Below are 14,306 nucleotides of genomic sequence, written 5' to 3'. Positions count from 1 at the left end.
TTTTCCCCAAAAAACATAATTTCTTCTTGACTGAACAAAGAAAGACATCAACATTTTGGATGACATGGTGGTGAGTAAATTATCTGGATTTTTTTAAGAAAATTGACTAATCCTTTAAAACTTGACTCTTCTGTAGTTACATTGTGTACTAAGATGGACAGAAAATTATAAGTTGCGATTTTCTAGGCTGATATGGTTATGAACTATATTCTCATTTTGGGGAAATAATCAAGGACTTTGCTGCCGTACCATAGCTGCAGGAGGCGCAATGATATTACGCAGTTCCCGAAAATAGTCCCCTGCTATTGAAAGTTACCAAGGGGACTATTTTCAGGTGCTGCGTAATATCATTGACAGGGGTGCTGTAAAGGGGGGGTAAACAATGACGATTCTCGGGGCCCACGAGTAAGAGGGGGCCCAGAGAAGCCCCCAAAATTGTGGTGCTAAAAAAATATTTAATAGTAAAAATCATTAACTTTAAATTATTCTATTTGCTGTTTCCTGGTATCAAAAAATTAATTTGTTTAGGAAACACAAACGTCTGTGGGCCCCTTTCCCCCCTCTCAATTGTCATAAAATGGTTTAGTTTGCCCAAATTGTATAATCCAGGCAACACAGCTTGACTTCACTTATAGTGCCGGCAGAATATCAACTTGACTGACAAGAAAGTGAAAATGCCAAAAAAAATCTGGAAGTCAAAAACGGAAAGAGAAAAAAATAAGAAGTGAAAGAGGCAAAGGGTCGACATTATGTTACCAAGGTGGGTTTGTAAGTAGGCCTAAATTGTTAGTGGACCGTCCGTCCGTGACAATGATCGTAGCCTACGGCACTTTTCTGTGCTAACGCGCACGCTTTGTACAGAAGGCCCCAGGTCTCTACGGTAGCATTTTTCGACAAGTAAGCACGTTTATTTATGCACGTGATTTATTTAGACAAAGTTATTGCAAATTTCAAACCGTCAAAATGACGCCTTGTTCATTCTAGTGTTAAAGATAATTACCACACACCAAAATTCTTAGTATTTTTGTCTTGTTTTCAGTAAAAATATCTAAAATTGCTTAAATAAAGATGCTTTTTCATGATGAGCAAAACGACCCAAGAAAATAAGTCTAGTTTTTAGACCATTTGTGCATAAAACAAGCAAAAAAATCTGCCAATGAGGCAAGCAAAAAATCTTGAACATTTTTCTTAAACACTAAATTCAAGAAAAATTTGCTTACGCCATTGGCAGATTTTCTGCTTGTCCTATGCACAAAATCCCTTAAATGTAATATTTTTGGTCTCAAAACTAGACTTATTTTCTTGGGTCGTTTTGCTCATCAAGAGGGGGCATCTTGATTTGAGAATTTTTGGATGTTTTTGCTGAAAACAAGAAAAAAATACTAAGAATTTTTTTCCTGAAAATCATTTTTTGCAATGCTTAAGTTTAAATGTTGCGGTTAAAATGACTACTGGTGGCCGTTCTAGTGTTAAAAGTGTTAAAAGGGAACTCAATTTTCTCCTCATGTTAGGTCAAGAAAACGCTGGAAAAAATAACAATACACAGTTTTAGTTAAACATTCAACACTGCAAAAAATGACTTTCTTACTTAGTATTTTTGTCTTGTTTTCAGTAGAAATATCTAAAAATTCTTAAATTAAGATGCTTTTTCTTGATGCGCAAAATGACCTAATAAATGAGTCTAGTTTTAAGACAAATTAATATACAATTTAAGTGAAATTGTCCTTAAAACGAGCAAAATGATCTGCCAATGCGGTGAGAAAAAAATTGTGAAATAAGATTTCTTTTTTCTTAAACACTTAATTCAAAATTAAATTAAAATTTTCTCACCCCATTGGTAGTCAAAATACCATAAAAGCGCATGATTTTATGTAAATTAATATGAAAAAAGTCTCAGCTGTGTTGGGGGCCCTGTCAAGATTATTTTCATGGGGCCCAAAATCCTTAGCAGCGCCCCTGATCATTGAGCTCCAGCAGCCATGTTACAGCAGTAAAGTCCTTGATTATTAAGTCAGAATGAGAGTATAGTTCATAACCATATTGGCCTAAAAAATTGCGACTTTTAATTCTCCATTGGTCTTAGTACACGATGTAACTACAGAAGAGTCAAGTTTTAAATAGGAAAAATATCAAAAGTCTTTGGTTATTTTTGAGCGTGATGCAAATGGTCTAATCAGATTAAATGGATTAGGTTAAACTATGCTAACAGTGGTACCGCCAAACCCAGAGATCGGCTGAATGGATTCCAAAACGGTAAAAATCCAATGTTTAACTCTAGGAGAGCTGGAAAATGAGCCTATTTTCAAAAAAGTGCAGTGTCCCTTTAAGAAAAAAGTACCACGGTATGGATGGTGATCCACCATGGTTTATGGATATAGTACTTAAAATCAACATAGTATACTACCATAGTATATGAGTATGATAAGCCGGTACCATGGAAGAGTATGCATATAATGATATACAGTACCATATACCATGATCCTATCACATGATGCGTTTATGTTATATACCTTGTAGAGACATTTATATAAGGAATTTTCACAGTGCTTTATAAAAGCGTCCCTATGTATTGTTCAATATTATTGCAATTCTCTATCTCTCAGAGGAACGCTGGGTTCTCTGCGACTGCAGTTACGGCTCAGAGATGAGGTCGTGTTGCCATCCAGCCATTACAAGCCTCTTACTGAGCTGCTCAGCCAATCGGTCGGCTCTCAACTAAACGTGAGTCTTATGCCATTTCGACAAATATACCCGTGCATCATCACTCACATTCACGTCACATATTCCTCATAACAAGATGGCAATTTGGTGTGCGGATTTTGGATCTCATTTGTATGCATGTGATGCCGTACTCGTCTCTGTTAGTGGTAAAGTGTCGTATTGGATGAGAAATAAAGTGCCAAACTATAGGTTTAAAAATATAACTGCACCGAGTATATTTTCAGTTTGAAGCATTAGCCTCATTTGCGACCTACGTTAAATGACTGTTAATTGCAGGGCAACTGGCCGGATCTCATCATGTTGATGGATGAGACGACTACGGCAGAAAGCAGACAGGAAGTGGCTAATAATCTAGTGAAGCTGTTTTTGGGTCAAGGGCTTGTCAAGGAGTTCTTGGATGTTCTGTTCAAACTGGAGCTTGAAAAGACCAGTAAGCAAATAAGAAGCACTGAAATATTATTTCTTATCTATAACCAGATTTGACAAAAACATTTTCACTTCAGGTTATGTGATCTTAACGCTGTAATTTTCTTTGCTATCTTTCAGCTGAACCCAACACTTTATTCAGAAGTAATTCATTAGCTTCCAAGTCAATGGAGTCTTTTTTAAAGGTAAATATACTAAAAAATATGGTGTGTGGCATGTGTAGTAATTTAGTAATCTAATATTTAAAGTCTAAATGAAATTTGCTTGGTTATACAGGAAATTAGCTTAAATGCTAAGCAAGTTTAAATTCACATTTATGTATTTTGCAGACACTTAAAATAACAATAAATTTAAACTGCTAACAATTTTTATCTTATTTAATATTTTCACCTCCAGACGATTCCATAAAAAACTTTAAAGTGTCTTCTTTAAAACAAGACCAAATTCAGGCTTTTAGACCAAAATAAATGACAGAGTAATATTAATTTAAAGAGGTACATCACCTTCCACCCCCCTCCCCACACTTACAAAGGGCCGTGCCAGGTAAAAGGTTAACCGAATGCTCTTGGCAGGTATTATACGTTCATCAAATACATTTGCTTCAAATTTGTTCCCACCCTTAGGCCATTATGAAATACTGGTTTGTTGGCAGAAGCACACAGATTTTCAGCAAAGTCCTCTAAGTGCACATAAGACGAACTGGATGAACAATGACGTGCGAAACACCATGCATTACATTCAAACTTAGGTCCCTTCTGAGTACTGAATACAACCCAAATGTGCACTCTCAGCAGTCTCTGGGGCTGTATCTTTTTAAAAAGTTCACTTTTGTATCTAAAAGGTGCATATTAGAGGTACATTCTGGTTTATTATACATATCTTTACCAAAATGGTACATATTAGGACCAGTGACGGCTGGTGACTGCTCTTCCTAGGGCCGCGATATTCTGAGTGTCATGTGTGTTGCTCGTGTTTTCAAAATATGTGTTTGTTGCATCATGTGAACCATGTGCATCATGTGTTTTGTCAAACTAAGTGCCTGCTGCACATGCGTTAAAAGGGTTTATGATGCTCACGTTCACAAAATACACACAAGACTCTCCATTAACAGTAAACTCTGATTACGCATGAGATTAAACAAAGTATCTGACAAAAGCGTCTCTTTTATCATAAACCCTTTAGAAGCATCTGCAGCAGGCATTTATTTTGACAGGACACGTGGTGCACATGGGATCGCTTGACGCGACGAACACATATTTTGAAGTTACGAACCACACACATGACGGGCTACATACATGTTGTGACGAGCTTTGCATCGTGCGCCCTCGAAAAATAAGTCACCGGCCGCCACTTATTAGGACACTTTTAACTCTTTCCCCACCATCATTTAAAAAACACTTTCCAGCCAGCGGCAGTATTTTTTTTTTTTGATTTTCACAAAAACGTAATGCCTTCCAGAATTTTTTTTCTTTAAATATGTAATTATACAATATATCAAATTAAAAAACAAACCAAATTAAAAAGTTTCACCCTTGTTCTCTTTTAATCACCTTATAAAAGAATTTCTTCAAAATATTTTTTTAACAAAAAGCTGAGATAATTGCATTTTTGTAAGACTTTTGAAAGAGTCAGATCAGAGTTATTACTGTTTTTGGATAAGTGGATGCTCAGTGTTTGCTTGGGTAAGTTGGGTATGAGCACCACCTAGAGTTCACGCGGCGTGAATGTGGCGTTTAGTGCGGTGAGGTAGACGCAATAGTTGAAAAATTTGAACTTTGGTGGAAAAATGTGCCAGGAGCTTGCTCCAGCAGCGACGTGATTACAAAAAGCAAGCAGAGTCGCAGAAGCCCCTCCCATGACGGGAATTTCCACGTTAATGTCTCCATGACTAGAATTTCACGTGCGGCTTTCACACGCAAATGAAGCGAGTTTCACTAGTTCACCTGCGCATTTAGGTCTTAATGAATAATGGTAAACGAACTTGGCTTGCTGCCCTCGAAGGGAGCTCTGTACCTGAGCTTTGAACCTTCAGAGAGAGCGAACCTGGGGCTGGGGCTTGAGCCCCAAGTTCAATCCCCTGCAACAGAACTGCAAAGAGGAAGAAAGAGAGAGAGAAGGAAGAGATGTGGAGGCGGAGGGATGTCGGAAAAAATTGCAGCTAGACGCGGAGGCCTGAAGGCTGCCTTATATACGCCCATGATGATGATGATGATTGACAGGCCTGAATGTTTAGGCTCCTCTCGAACCTACGTTTAGAACAAAATAAACTCAAAATGTTCAAGCGGCAAACTAGATGCGGTAGACGCGAATTTGATGCCTCAAACGCGGCTGGTGTGAACCCACAGTAAGAGTGTGGCAGCCACATGGATCACAGCGCCCCCTAATGTGTGCTTTTAATTTTTTAATTCTGACTTTCATCATTTGCAATGTTTCTAGTTGCATCTTTAGCGATTTTGCAACTGTCTTGTCCAAAGAAGTAGATTTTTTTTGTCAAAACAGCTTGCATTGCACTTGGAGGATTTTGCAGCGAAAGAATTTGTTAAATACAAATGAAACGACTAAAGTGACATTAGTGACACTAAGACATTTCAATTACTGACCAATAACCTTTTCATTGCCATTAAAATGACTGAACCTAAACGTAAGAGCTCATTTACAATGTCAGACGCATTTAAACTTCTCAATTAGAGCACAGTAAGACCAAAAATGCATAGTCATAGAGCAAATTTAATTGGAAATTTTCCCATTCCTTATTTGCAATGGTTCAAACCTTATAACTTTTTATTGTGTGCTGTGTGTACATTAACAAAAAGTGCAACCTTGTCTTCGTTCTCTAATCGCAGGTGGCTGGGATGCAATATTTACACAGGCTTCTGGGCCCCATAATAAACCGAATCTTTGAAGAAAAGAAATATGTGGAACTGGACCCCAGTAAAGTGGAACTGAAAGAGGCAGGGTAATAAGTCAATAACCAACCACATGCAGATCTCATCCCGATTCACTTTAATTCAAGGAACTGAGATTAAATATCATTTTGAGTTTCGTGTTTGGTTTAATAGCTGTGCAGGTTTGCACCGTCAGCAGACAGAATCTGATGTCATTCAGCAGAGCTGCAGCATCCTGCAGTCGTACCTGTCGGAGTTGCTCACCTCCATCCTTCAATCAGCATCCTATTGCCCTCTTCTCATCTGCCAGACTTTCCATCAGCTTTACCACAGAGTCCAGGAGCGCTTCCCTGACCAACAGTACCGGGTGAGTGCATATCAAATATGCATACTACTTTCTGTAGTTTGTATAGCGCAGTATGCCAAGTAGGTAGGGGGTATGGATTAGCAGTATTTAGAAATCAAGTGATAACCAGATGACTTACTGTATCAGGCCTTTTTTGACCTAATTCTGTTTTCTACTTCCTTAGAAAGTCAAGTTCATTGCCATAACAAGCTTTTTATGTCTGCGGTTCATCTCACCTGCCATCATGTCTCCAAAACTGTTTCACTTGCGAGAAAAACATGCCGATGCCCGCACGAGCCGTACTCTCCTGCTATTGGCCAAAGTATGACACTTTTTTCCATAAACAATTTTTCCGCTGTCTGACTCAGTTGCATATAACATTTATGTCAGAATTATGACCTCCATACAACCTCATTAGTATTAACATACTAATATGCCAGTCTGTGTTGTGTCTTTCCCCAGGCTGTGCAGACCATTGGGAATATGGACACTTTGGCATGTTGCTCTAAAGAGCCGTGGATGGTCTGTTTGCAGCCAGCCATTCAACAAGGCATCGCCCAGCTCAAAGACTTCATCATAAAACTGGTCAGCTGCCGTGAGTCAGAGGGTGAGATGCTTTAAATTAGTCAGTAGATGAAAAATTGAGCGGAGCCTCGTGCATGACTGAAGACTCATTCGTACCCGTCACATCGGATAGACCTTTGAGCTTCATTTTTGATGCTTTTTAATTCCTTGTCGAAGCAGCAGGTTTAAAGGAATAGTTCACCTGAAAATTACAATTCTGTCAGTAGTTATTCACCCTCACGTCACTCCAAACCTGTTCGGTTTTTATTTTTTTCTCTGGAACAAAGAAATGTTTTTTTGAAGGATCTAGAACAGCACAAAATTAAAGTTTAGTCTGTTCCAAACACAAATCTATTTTATTAGATTAGAACAGGGTTTCACAAACTGGGATTTGTGAGTTGATGAAAAACATTGAATCAATTACTTACAATTACATTATAAGATGCAAATAAATTATTATAAAATAAAAAAAATCTAAATAAAACACTTACTCACAAAGAAGTGAGTTTGGTTCCAAAACGCAATAAATCCATTTTGACAAATTTCGTTAAAAACGTGTTTTCTATAGACGGATTCATTGTACGCACGCGCGCTGACGCGATACACGTCTGGATCCGAACTTTTCTTCCGGTTTCTTTTTTTTAATGGTCTGACTAGTTGCTAAGCAAATGCCTCATTGAAAATAACAAAAGTTTTGGTTTACTAGGTAATCTATGTGTTGTTTTTTTGCTTGTTATATAAATAAACTACGTTTAAAGAACTTTGTTGTTATTTATTCTTTGCGGAGTTTTCCTGGAAGTTACGTGCGGACCACGACAGCACCTTGTTTATGTTGTTACTGTTGAAACCGTCTGTACCAAGAAAGTGACAAGATGAAAACCACTATTTTCTGTTACAAACTTTAACATAGCATCTTAAGGTTATAAAAACATAAAAAATTCAAACCCATAACTTGAAAGATTTATTATATAAACGAAAAAAAATTTCCACAAAATGGAATAAATCCATGACAAGTTTTTTTCAAAATGCTATAAATCTATTCAATCAATATATAAATGTGCATTCGTCTTTGCCATGTTACATTCATTTAGTTGACTAGTGGTATACACTGATAAAAAAATAAACATTAATGGCATTAATCAAAACACTTACTTTGTCATATTAAGAACACGGTCATTGCTGCGGTTATACGTGACGCCGTCGCTTAACATTTTTCAAAGCGATCCGCTGTCAAATGTTTTGGTCCTGCTCGATTTTCGTTGACTTTGAGAGAGAACAAGAACCCGTCTCCCGAGTTCCTCACGCGTAAGTTATTGGATATTGATGACTTACAATCTTTCCCGTCACAGAAAACAACCACAGGTTATCAATGCCATTAAAGTATTATTTTGCTTTTGTTTGTTTGTTGATCACGAAGTACAAAGTAGATGAGGAAAACTAGGATTCCGTGTACTCAACGTGCCGCCATTGTTTGTTAACATTGCGTGGAATGGTGCGCTGTAATATGTGGAGCGGATTTATTGCATGCTGTAGAAAAGCAGGAGTGGCGTATATCGCGTTTTGGGAAAAAAGGGAGAAAAGATGACAGAATAACACTGTGGATATTGGATTTTGCGAGTTTGCGAGTTTGCGAGTAAGTTACAGTGTTTCTGTGAACTTAAAGATCTTTAAATGTGCGTTTGTTCCTACACATGAAGCTATTGAGTGTATATGTATATGTATATATATATATATATATATATATATATATATATATATATATATATATATATATATATATATATATATATATATATATATATACATATACATATACACTCAATAGCTTCATGTGTAGGAACAAACGCACATTTAAAGATCTTTAAGTTCACAGAAACACTGTAACTTACTCGCAAACTGAGTTAATAATCCACTGGTGAAGCGGACGGATGAAATGCGTCATTCACACATGCACACAAGATAACTGTAGGCTTTTTTACAGATCTGATTCATAAAGTCTCAGTAAGCCGTTCGATGGATGCAATTCACTATGTGCTGAGCACACGATGCACCTATTCTCAGTTATAAACTTTCCATTGCGGTGCGAGGATTCCCATGAGAGGATGATTCAAGGGCATAAATTCTGCACCCAAAAAGCCCATAAACGACCAGAAAGCCCAGTGTATGACTTGGGCACATCAATTCTGGAATCCCGGAATGTGCATAAAAAGTCCAGTCAAGCGCATAATTCCTAAAATAACCATCTGCACACTAAAGCTTTTTTACTATGACAGTTTTACATTTAATTACAATAGTATCGGGCAGATGTCGGTATCAGCTGATATATCCAGTAGATTACCTTATTTCAAATCATAGCTAGCGCGTATCAAAAACTAACCTCACTGTGTAAAATGAATGTATGCAATGGTAACTACAGATCGCCTGCCAAACCTCCTGTCAAATAGTGGTGATCCATGATCCCCGTCTCACCTCGTCTTTAGGAAACCAAAACATTTGTTATTTTCGATAAGGTATCTGTTCCAGAGTTCAGTTTAGACACGAGTCAGACCATTAAACAAACAGAAACCGGAAGTTAAGTTCCACCCAGACGCATAACCGCATGTGCATCCGATGAAACCATCTTTGTTTTTTAGAAAATATGGATTTAAAGCAACAAACAGACACAGAAATAAATAATAATGCAGAATTATTCTTTTTTTTTTTTTTATATTTTTAAAGAGAATATTTTGAAAAGTGTTTGTAACCAAACAGATTTGGGGCACCATTGACTTCCACAATATTATGTATCTTACTATGAAAGTCAGTGATGCCCCTAATCTGCTTGGTTACAAACATTTTCAAAATATCTTCATTTGTGTTTAGCAAAACAAGGAAATGTATACATTTATACAGCTCAAAGGTGAGTAAATGAATCGAATTTTCATATTTGGGTGAACTATCCCTTTTAGCTCGACTGACCTTCAGTTCATTTTGTTTTCCTGTCCCATATATTTGATTTTTCATTCATTTTTAACAGATTTTGAACTGCAGACACGGATGAGTCTCCAGTGTGGCACTATGGAGAAAGAAGGCTTCCTCTTCCTCCATAGGACAAAGGACAAGTGCATGCCCATGACATCACCCTTTAAGAAGTACTACGTCACACTCAGCAAAGACACTCTGTCGTATTCACGGACGCAGCACTCCAAGGTGGGTATTAGTTTTTTTGTTACTGATTAAGCTATTTTTGTAATGCGTGTCCTTATACAGTAACACTTTTGTGACCCTGCCTGTGAAAACCCAGCTAAAGTCATTTTTATGAATTTTTTTTACATAAAATCATCATATATAATGTTTAGATATAACCTTGATATTTTTTATATTGACTAAGTAAGGTCATGTTAAAGATTGAAATCAAACTTTAATGCTCCTGACTTTAGCCTGGCAGGGTCACATATTAAAATGACCTCTTGTGTCTCAAATTGTAGAAGACCTCGTCTATTTCACTGCCAAAGATTCGAGCGGTAGAGAAGGTGGAGGAGAAGTGCTTTGGCAGTGCCAATGTCATGCAGATTATCTCGAGCGAAGCCTCTGGCCAGCAGGAGACCCTGTATCTCGACTGCAAGGTTAGTGATGCATTGAATTCAATTACCATAGGGCTATCAGTTTAATGAATTTATTTAGCAATACTGTAATAAAAATAACAATTCACCATCCCTACTGATTCATTCGCTATAGCAGTTTGCCCATGCAAACCACTTTTATTGAGACAATTTAACCCTTAAGAGATCCTTAAAAAAACTTACGTATGTGTTCCTAAGGACAGAAAATGTCACCTTCCCAAAAACTGCTCTAAAATATCATACATCAATATTTTTTCCCACTTTAAACGATTCAGTCTTGTAAAACTACTTCTGCTTAAAACATACATATAAAATATTAATTAGATTTGTGAAAATTTTAACCCTTTATATGCCATTTTGTTTACATTAACCCCTGTTTTTTTAACAGGAAAAAACAAAAAAACTAAATATTTTCCCAAAAAAAACTTTTGAACTACCATTTGATTATTTTAATTATTAGACCCTGGGATGGGTCAAAGATTAGTGGCAAAATTTATTTTGATGCATTGTTATTTTTTGAACAGGGTCAAATTTTGTAAAAAACTCACACTTGTGATCCTAAGGACAGAAAATGTCACCTTCCCAAAAACCTCTCTAAAATATCATACATCAATATTTTTTCCCACTTTAAACGATTCAGTCTTGTAAAACTACTTCTGCTTGAAACATACGTATCAAATATTAATTAGATTTGTGAAAATTTTAACCCTTTATATGCCATTTTGTTTATATTAACCCCTGTTTTTTAACAGGAAAAAACAAAAAAACTAAATATTTTCCAAAAAAAAACTTTTGAACTACCATTTGATTATTTTAATTATTAGACCCTGGGATGGGTCAAAGATTGGTAGCAACATTGATTTTAATGCATTGTTATTTTTTGAACAGAGTCAGATTTTATAAAAAACTCACACTTGTGATCCTAAGGCCACAAAATGTCACCTTCCCAAAACTGCTCTAAAAATATCATACATCAATATTTTTTTCCACTTTAAACGATTCAGTCTTTTAAAACTACTTCTGCCTGAAACATACATATCAAATATTAATATAATTTGTGAAAATTTTAACCCTTTATATGCCTGTTTGTTTACATTAGGCCATGTTTTTTTTAACAGAAAAAAACAAAAAAACTAAATATTTTCCAAAAAACACATTTGAACCACCATGTGATTATTATTATTATTATACCCTGAGATGGGTCAAAGATTGGTAGCAACATTAATTTTCATGCATTGTTATTTTTTGAACAAGGTCAGATTTTATAAAAAACTTCCTTAAGTGTTCCTAAGGCCACAAAATGACACCTTCCTAAAAATTGCTCTAAAAATATCATATGTCAATATTTTTTTCCACTTTAAAAGATTCAGTCTTTTAGAACTACTTCTGCCTGAAACATACATATGAAATATTAATTACATTTGTGGAAATTTTAACCCTTTACATGCCAGTTTGTTTACATTAACCCATGTTTTTTTAACAGAAAAAAACAAAAATCTAAATATTTTCCCCCCAAAAAACATTTAAAGTACCATTTGATTATAATTATTATTAGCCCTAGGATGGGTAAAAGATTGGTAGCAACATTGATTTTGATGCATTGTTATTTTTTGAACAGGGTCAGATTTTATACAAAACTCACACTTCCTAAATGACACCTTCCCAAAAACTGCTCTAAAAATATCATACATCAATCATTTTTTCCACTTTAAACTATTAAATCTTTTAACACTACTTCTTCCTGAAACATACATGTCAAATATTAATTAAATTTGTGGAAATTTTAACCCTTTAAATGCCAATATGTTAACATTAATCGAACCACAGTGTTCGGCTGATGTCGTGAAAACTTTTGTGGGACATCGAATTAGACTCCAGCTGGTCTACTTCTACCTCTGAGGCCTCCGTGTCGATCTCAGAATCCTCGGAGGAAGATGAGGAGCCATCTTCGCTCTTGAAATGCATGATTATTTCAGGAACCTTGTGTGTGCTGTAATGCCTTGCCATTTTTACTACTTCTGCTATACTGTTCATACTTATAGCAGTGTACTTGCGTAAACAACATGAGCGAGAACCAAAATGAAGATTGATTTTGTTTCGGTTCTGACCTCTCATCGTTTTTATTACTGAATTAGTTTATAATGCAGAATGTGCCCTTCAAAGAGAGAAGAATTTGGATATGTTGAATATGCCCCCCTGCCCCACTCAACATCGACTCCACCCCGACATCACCACCACCCCCTTACCACTCAGACACACTTTTTTTACACACACACCAATTTTCAACATTAAAGGTTTATCTTTTCAGCAGCTATGCGGTCCGCAGAAAACAGCAAAAATTGTGACATTTTGATGAATGCATGAAATGGTAAAAAGTAGCGCCACCTGGTGGACAAGTATAAAAATTGAAACTTCAAGGCCAGTAGTTCAAAATGATATATTGACATAAAGGTATGTATTAGTTTATGTTAAGATAAATGGGGGGTCAAAAATGGTAGTTATAATGGTTTTCAATGGGGCATTTTTTGTCCCTAGGATCACATGTGTCGGTTTTTGCGTAGCTTAGCCATTTTAAGCTAATTTAAAAAAATGAAACCAAAATTCTAAAATGTATCAAAAATGATTAACCTTTGGCAAGTTTGGGCTATATTCAATCATCACAGTCAAGATGGTTTAAAAATCAAAATCAAAATGGCAGAAAATGTCCCTAGTATCTCTTAAGGGTTAATACTATTTAAAAATTCATTAGATCGCAAGGACATTTACTCATTTACTCTTATTCTTAGATGCTAAGCAATGAGTTGAGGACACCCATTGACTTTAATATATTTGTGTCCCGTCAACTGTGTGGTTACAATCATTTATCAAAATATCTTCCTTTGTGCTCAACATAATAAAGAAACTCAAACAGGTTTTGAAAAACATTATAGTGAGTAAATGATGTCAGAATTTTTATTTTGGGGTGAACTACCCCTTTAAATCTACTCCAGCTCTATTTCTAAATTGATATGTGCTGTGACTTTCTCACATTGAATAATGTGGGATATATTGACGTCTTACACTGTATAGTTCACGGTTTATCCGTTGATTGACAGTGCAACAATGAGCACAGTGTTTATAGACACCTCCATACAGTATATATGCGTGTGTTTGTGAGACGGTGTTATTTGGTGTCTCATTGTTTTTCTTTGGTGTTTTGGTCCTGCTGTAGAGTGTAAATGAACTGAATCACTGGCTGTCAGCCTTGAGAAAAGCCTGCAGTCACAACACAAACACTATGAGCTGCTATCATCCTGGCATCTATAAAGCAGACAGATGGAGCTGCTGCCATCAAAGGGAGAAAGCAGGTACTGCACAACATGAATCATGTATAGTGTCTGCGGTGCATATTGTCACTTTTTCTGGCCAAGATCTGCTCCCGTTGACAGGAAAGGCATTATGCATTTAGAAACAACAGTTCTTTGCCAAGATTCTTGAAAATGCTGATTTAGATTTTGGCCAAAACAAGGCATCTTACATTATTATAAAAGGTGTTTGTGATGTATTAAAATGCTGTTGTCACATTTGTACCCCTGACAATGAAAGTTAATATTTTGGATTTTATAAATGTTTGCTTTGGGTGGTCAATTGTTATTAGTTATGGTGTTTAAAATAAAAACAGACGAAATGGGCTCTTTTCAATTTATAGTTTGTTTTTATCACATTTCCTAAACTGTACTATAATGTGAAAGTGAGCCAGTGGCGTAGCGTCTGGGCATGCAG

At 36.2% G+C, this 14,306-nt stretch overlaps 1 protein-coding gene across 1 annotated transcript in view; it reads left to right on the top strand.

The window, feature by feature from the left end:
- rasa4 (RAS p21 protein activator 4) overlaps positions 1–14,306 on the top strand; it is a 56,558-nt gene that overhangs the window by 37,633 nt on the left and 4,619 nt on the right. Inside the window, exons 9-18 of the mRNA XM_055200540.2 lie at positions 2,604–2,721; positions 2,998–3,151; positions 3,268–3,332; positions 5,991–6,103; positions 6,207–6,399; positions 6,563–6,700; positions 6,841–6,985; positions 9,959–10,131; positions 10,410–10,547; positions 13,756–13,891. Of these exons, the coding sequence (XP_055056515.2) occupies positions 2,604–2,721; positions 2,998–3,151; positions 3,268–3,332; positions 5,991–6,103; positions 6,207–6,399; positions 6,563–6,700; positions 6,841–6,985; positions 9,959–10,131; positions 10,410–10,547; positions 13,756–13,891 (1,373 nt within the window). The remainder of the gene's footprint in view (positions 1–2,603; positions 2,722–2,997; positions 3,152–3,267; positions 3,333–5,990; positions 6,104–6,206; positions 6,400–6,562; positions 6,701–6,840; positions 6,986–9,958; positions 10,132–10,409; positions 10,548–13,755; positions 13,892–14,306) is intronic.

The sequence above is a fragment of the Misgurnus anguillicaudatus genome, chromosome 22, assembly GCF_027580225.2.
Source record: "Misgurnus anguillicaudatus chromosome 22, ASM2758022v2, whole genome shotgun sequence".
Taxonomy (NCBI): Eukaryota; Metazoa; Chordata; class Actinopteri; order Cypriniformes; family Cobitidae; genus Misgurnus; species Misgurnus anguillicaudatus.
The sequence above is the reverse complement of the archived record's forward strand: the minus strand, read 5'-3'. Positions and strand labels throughout refer to the sequence as shown.